This window comes from Manihot esculenta, chromosome 8, assembly GCF_001659605.2.
Source record: "Manihot esculenta cultivar AM560-2 chromosome 8, M.esculenta_v8, whole genome shotgun sequence".
NCBI lineage: Eukaryota > Viridiplantae > Streptophyta > Magnoliopsida > Malpighiales > Euphorbiaceae > Manihot > Manihot esculenta.
Window position 1 is genome coordinate 8,105,737 of NC_035168.2, and position 6,534 is coordinate 8,112,270.

The window sequence follows — 6,534 nt, forward strand, 5'->3', positions numbered from 1 at the left end:
CTCTAATTTAGTGAAATACAACCTTTCGTCCCTTTGTTTTAAAAAACCTTCAATTTAATCCTTCACATTTAAAAAAACTGCAAAATAGTCCATACCGTCAAATTTTCAGTTAACCTTCCGTTTATTTTAATGAAAATGGTAGTTTAGTCATTTTTATTAAAATAAATGGAAAGTTAACTGAAAATTTGACGGTAGAGACTATTTTGCAGTTTTTTTAAATATAAAAGATTAAATTGAAAGTTTTTTAAAACAGAGGGATAAAAAGTTGTATTTCACTAAATCAGAGGGACTAAATTGCAGTTTACCCTTTTTTTTATATTCTCAAAATAAAGATTTATAATCAATAATAGAATATTGATAATATAGATAATTACAAGCTAACGGATGATACTGCTGAATAGTACGATGAATAATAAATTTTATTTAATATGAAATTAATTTAGACGTATAAATTATGAGGCCACAATATAATTTTTTTTTCAATATTGATTGATATACTAATAATAAAATAAATAAAAATTAATGGATACTATTTTTAGTTGATGAAATAAAAATATAAAAATATTTTAATATAATTTTAAAATTATAAAAATATTTTAATTAATTATAAGAAATTATAGGGACATAATAATTATTTTTAAATTTAATAATAACTATACAATAACATTTCAATTATAGAAATAATGTTACTACATAAAGAAAAATAAATAGCATGATTTCATAAATAAGTAATTTACAATAATTAAAAACAAAGTAACCATTGGATCAACTTTCCTGACAGGACGGACAGAGTTGGAATTATTGCAACCGTTGGATCATATGATGAAGACACCGCGGCGAGAAAATAAAATATCGGCTCCGTTAGGACATCGTTCAAAATCAAGTCAAAGGCCCACTCATCACTCCATCAAGGGTATATACGTCTTATAATTTCATATAAACTTTAAAACAAAACCTTCAAAATTTCTCAACCATCCATTTTCTACATCAAACGGTACCAATTAGATCTAATAAAAAACGGGAGGGAACCCACATTAACCGTCAGATCTCTCTCCACCGCTTTTATAATTCCCCCTCTGCCGCTCCCAATCCTCACCATCTGCAGATCTCTCCCACTACCTCTCTCCCTCTATTTCAAATTTTGAATCTCTGAAGATCTAGAGGTCACTTAGATCTAAGGTATAATCTCTTCTGGTACTGATTAATCTAGTGGGTATTCTCTGATTTGAGTTTTGAGCTGCTAAATTTGCTTGTGATTTGGTTTTGCAGGTAAAAAATGAGAGAGATCCTTCACGTTCAAGGAGGGCAATGCGGTAACCAGATCGGATCCAAGTTCTGGGAGGTGGTCTGCGATGAACATGGCATAGATCCTACTGGGAAGTACATTGGGACCGCAGATCTGCAGCTTGAGCGTGTCAATGTGTACTACAATGAAGCCTCTTGCGGGAGATATGTTCCTCGAGCTGTGCTCATGGATTTGGAGCCTGGTACAATGGACAGCGTCCGGACAGGTCCTTATGGTCAGGTTTTCAGGCCTGATAATTTCGTTTTTGGACAGTCTGGTGCAGGAAATAACTGGGCTAAGGGTCACTATACTGAGGGTGCTGAGCTTATCGATGCGGTTCTTGATGTTGTTCGGAAGGAGGCGGAGAACTGTGACTGTCTTCAAGGTTAGTTTCTTCCACTTTTTGCTGATTTTTGCTTTTCACTGGCTAACATTGATGGGTTCTTGTGTTGATCTATTGTCTTGAATTTACTAATGTTTTATATCACCACTGTTTGTTGATGTCTTGATCAAGATGTGAATGGGGGAGTTGGATCTGAGCTTTCATTTGCTGTTTGTGTAGGTTTCCAGGTCTGCCACTCATTGGGTGGAGGAACTGGTTCTGGAATGGGCACCTTGCTCATTTCAAAGATTCGTGAGGAGTACCCAGACAGGATGATGCTCACTTTCTCTGTATTCCCTTCACCGAAGGTTTCTGATACAGTGGTTGAGCCTTATAATGCCACTCTTTCTGTTCATCAGTTGGTGGAGAATGCAGATGAGTGCATGGTTCTGGATAATGAAGCTCTGTATGATATCTGCTTCAGGACTTTGAAACTGACTACTCCAAGCTGTAAGTATAATTTCATTTATAGCGGTTCATATGCAAGTAAATTTGATTCATTTGCAAAGAGTTCTTTGAATTTCCTGTCAAGTAGCTTATAAATGATTCGTCTAGTTGATTATTTGTTTGATCTGCCCAACTTTTTGATGCAATGTGTTGATTTAATTTGTTGATCTAGCTCTCGTGCAATATGTTTGTGGTAAAAGGCAAGTGCATACTGATGTCTGATGGCATTTCTAATGTTGCATTTTTCCCCAATTGAAGCATCTGATCTTCTCATTGGGGATAGTACTGCTTCCTTGATTTCAAAGTTAGTGATATGAGAGCCAGTTAGCTTTTTGTAAAAGGATCTTTTCATTTTACCAAATATATATAAAGTTGCCTACTAACTAATTGTGACAAGTCCATTAATTCCATGACATGTTATGATTTATTGCATATATATAAAAGTTAAATGTGATAATATTTCTATTATTGTTTGATGAGTTAGACAAATGTTCCTTTGGTTATGAGGAAGAAAGTAAAAATTTAGCTTGTAATAGTTTAAAAATAAGATACTACTGTACAACGGGTCTTTTTTGTTTAAATTACCCTTTTGAAGGGTGCAATAAGTCCAAATTTCTGTTAAGGGTTGCAATACACTTTTCATGGTTGCGTTGGGGCAGTTTATGGGCAAATTTATTTATTATGTCTTTTATTTAATTTATTAGCATGTAGATTTGGTGGGATGAGCTGCATTGTTGTTAAAGGTGTTCCTTGAGTATTAACTTAATTAGTGAGAGAACATGGTGTTGGAGTAGAAAATCTGAATTTCTTCCTAAGGCATCTTGGATCTTCAGGTGTCTATTGTGCTGTCTTCATTAATATAAAAGTTCAATATGTTTATTTTCATGTTTAGGAAATAAATGAGCAATAGTTCCTTGGGTGTTGAAAATCCATGTCAACATTTTGTGCAAATCTAACTTGGGGAAAAAAGGCCATTGCACCATCTCCCATTTAGAGGAAAGCCAGGACTAATATCTGCATTTTTTTGCAGTTCTGATATGTTGGCATGATACTACTCATTCATTGAGCTCTTTGGTTGCTTTTTCATAATTTCAGTGGTTATGCTAAAGCTCTTTCTCTTTATATGTTAATGAGGGTGATTACTAGGTAGTTAATTATGATACTGAATTTTAACTCACTTAGTTTGACACTATTTTGCAGTCGGTGATCTGAACCACTTGATCTCTGCAACTATGAGTGGAGTAACTTGCTGCCTCAGGTTCCCTGGTCAACTCAACTCTGACCTCCGAAAGCTTGCTGTGAATCTTATCCCCTTCCCTCGTCTCCACTTCTTCATGGTTGGGTTTGCTCCTTTGACATCACGTGGATCTCAGCAGTACCGTGCCCTAACAGTCCCAGAACTGACTCAGCAAATGTGGGATGCCAAGAACATGATGTGTGCTGCTGATCCAAGGCATGGGCGTTATCTCACTGCCTCTGCCATGTTCCGTGGAAAGATGAGCACCAAGGAAGTTGATGAGCAGATGATCAATGTCCAAAACAAGAACTCATCATACTTTGTTGAGTGGATTCCAAATAATGTGAAATCAAGTGTCTGTGACATTCCACCTAGGGGTCTTTCCATGGCATCCACGTTCATTGGGAACTCTACTTCCATCCAGGAAATGTTCAGGAGAGTGAGTGAACAATTCACTGCCATGTTCAGGAGAAAGGCCTTCTTGCACTGGTATACTGGTGAAGGAATGGATGAGATGGAGTTTACTGAAGCTGAAAGCAACATGAATGACCTTGTGTCTGAGTATCAGCAGTACCAGGATGCAACTGCTGATGAGGAGGGTGAGTACGAAGATGATGAGGAAGAGGAAATGGAGCATATGTGAAGTAAGAAGTGATTATTGGCTTCGTTTTGGTATGTTTGGTTTACACAATCTGCCATATGCTTGTAAAATGGGAATTAACTTCAGCAGGAGCAGAAAATTACCCATTTTCATTTCCCCTAGTTAAGAAGTAATGGCTGGTGAGGGTGCCAAGTAGAGTAGATGCTTGGAAGTAGCTATGCGATCTATGTTTTAATTTCGTTATATTATCTAGTATGTCACTTCATATTTCAATTGATAAATTTGTACTATGCACGCTCTCTTCCCTATATATAGATATATATAGAGGATATTGCTAAATTTATGGATGTTGAAAGTTGGCTTGGTGATTATCTCTATTATCTCTGAATTACAGTTCTAATATCATCATCATATTGTGATCAGAGTATTGCTTGAACACCATTTAGAGTCTCAGTATGGACATAGATATCTACCTAATTGGATAAGAGAGGACTTTGAACTTGTTATTGGCATTTTTCAAAGTAAAGAAAAAGCATAAAAAAGGCTCAAAAACAGCAGGGGGGCTCTTCAATCCACACTTTCCAGAGCGTGGCAACAGCTGTACATCTTCAATAATTTTCCCTTCTAACGACCCACAGTAGACGAGAAGGGGTCTCAGTTGCTGTTTCAAGTTACAATCGAAGATGGCATTACAAAAAGAACAGCTTTTTGCAGCAATATCTTTAACCACAGCTGCCTTTGAGACATTGGGAAAAGATTTATGGAGGCCTGTCATAAAAGCTCCTGAAGAATATATAACCACCACACCAACTCCAGCAGCATTGTTTTGGTTTGGAAAGAGCACCATTAAAATTTATCTTTAATAGACAACTCTTATGAGGTTTCCAGCCAACTGAACTAGTTGAAATAGGGTTCTTACTTAATATTTTTGGAAGCTCTAGACTGCCGAAACACATGTAGCAATAACAATTTTAATTTGGCTTAACAGAATAATATCTTTCCACACAACTTTTACCTCTGACTCAGCTAATAGACAGCCATCGATCCGGTTCAGATAGAAACTGATGGTTTGGGATCGATTAGGAGAATGAGTTGGAATCAAATAATTTTTTATGGTTCAAGTCAACTGTAGCTCAATATAATTCAAGAATGGAAATTTTGGTGCTAGGTTGATATGTTTTCGATTTTTGGTATTCACATTGTTGAGTTTGGTTTAAGTTGATTTTGATTTGGTTTAAAACTAAATTGGTTAGATTTTTTAAAATACAAAACAAAAATTATATAAGTTTTCAAATTAAATAGTTTATATTAGGGATCAACTTTGAGTTTATACTAGTATACCTTAATTATGGATGAATTAACTAATCATATTTCTGATGATATTTTATATCATATGCTGCTTGAGTTGCGGATGATATTGTTTTAGCAAATGAAACTAGTGAAGGAGAAAGATCAAAAAGTTAAGTTATTGAGAACTTGAGAACATGGATTTTAATTCAATTTTAAATAAGTTGGATAAAATTTAAGAGTGTAACGTAATTATTATACCGGTATAATATTTATTATAATTTATCAATAATTTCATCGTTAATATTTTAAATGATCATTGAGTAATCGATAATTTAATTTAATCATCACTATTTTTGATAATTTGATTCGGTCCTTTTTTGATATAAAAAAATTATAAAACCCAAATAATTATAATACATAAAAACATGCAATTTTAACATAAATTTTGAAAAGAAAAATTATATATCTAATGTTTTGATGTAATAGAAAATATTAAAAAAATAAATTTGATATTTAACTTAATGATGCGATAGCTAAGATGCTTATATACTCTTACAAGGTTAAAAGAATTGAAATTATTAGAAACTCCGATTACCTTTATTTTCATTAGTTTATGAAAGTCTTTTGACTTGTGAAGTCATATTAAAGCTGTCATTTTAACTTTTCTTGACAATAAGGTTCATATTTGATCGAAGTTCATCTAGAGTTTGTCTATTAATACTAAAGGTTACTGGCATTGTATCAACCAATGATACTTTGCTATTATTTATAAAATTTTGATTTTTAACATTTCCACAAGGTAAAGCACTACAAAAAAACAGACTATCAGCGACGGATTTTTCCGTCACTGAAAGTCAAAAATCCGTCGCTAAAGCTTTCAGCGATGGATTTCCGACGGACTCAAATCCGTCGCTTAAAGTCATGTCGCTAATTTTTTCCGACGGATCGGGCGTCCGTCGGAAATATTAGCGACGGATTTCCGACGGATCTGAATTCCGTCGGATAAATTTGCGACCGCTTTTCCGACGGATAATTTGGTCAGAAATTTTTGCGATGAACTAGTTCGTCGCTAAATCTGTCGGAAATTTCTAATTCACGTGATGCATATTCCGTCTCTAATCCGTCGCAAATAATTAGCGACGGAAAAATTCCGTCGGAAATATTAATATTCAATAATATTAATAATATTATTTATATTTTCAATAATATTCATTATCGTCAATAAAATATTTTTTGATTTTATTTAAATATTCTTATAATCTAAATAGTTTACAACTAAAAAATAAATTTAA

At 34.1% G+C, this 6,534-nt stretch overlaps 1 protein-coding gene across 2 annotated transcripts; it reads left to right on the top strand.

Annotated features, from left to right (window-relative positions):
• Window positions 1-1,024: 1,024 nt before the first annotated feature.
• Window positions 1,025-4,323, top strand: LOC110620854 (tubulin beta-5 chain). Of its 2 annotated transcripts, none has more exons than XM_021764782.2 (4): window positions 1,025-1,179; window positions 1,270-1,670; window positions 1,848-2,117; window positions 3,315-4,323. In XM_021764782.2, the coding sequence occupies exons 2-4, from the start codon at window positions 1,277-1,279 to the stop codon at window positions 3,992-3,994; spliced, it is 1,344 nt and encodes a 447-aa protein (XP_021620474.1). In that variant the 5' UTR covers window positions 1,025-1,179; window positions 1,270-1,276; the 3' UTR covers window positions 3,995-4,323. The 2 variants fall into 2 exon arrangements, with proteins under 2 accessions (XP_021620474.1, XP_021620475.1); XM_021764783.2 differs by having other exon boundaries at window positions 1,066-1,182; window positions 1,272-1,670.
• Window positions 4,324-6,534: the final 2,211 nt, after the last annotated feature.

What these genes read in the sequence shown, in the direction of transcription:
- LOC110620854 (XM_021764782.2), top strand. Translation starts at nt 1,277, where the DNA reads ATGAGAGAGATCCTTCACGTTCAAGGAGGGCAATGCGGTAACCAGATC. An exon ending in GAACTGTGACTGTCTTCAAG is followed by an intron (nt 1,671 to 1,847) that starts GTTAGTTTCTTC and finishes CTGTTTGTGTAG; the next exon opens with GTTTCCAGGTCTGCCACTCA. An exon ending in GAAACTGACTACTCCAAGCT is followed by an intron (nt 2,118 to 3,314) that starts GTAAGTATAATT and finishes ACTATTTTGCAG; the next exon opens with TCGGTGATCTGAACCACTTG.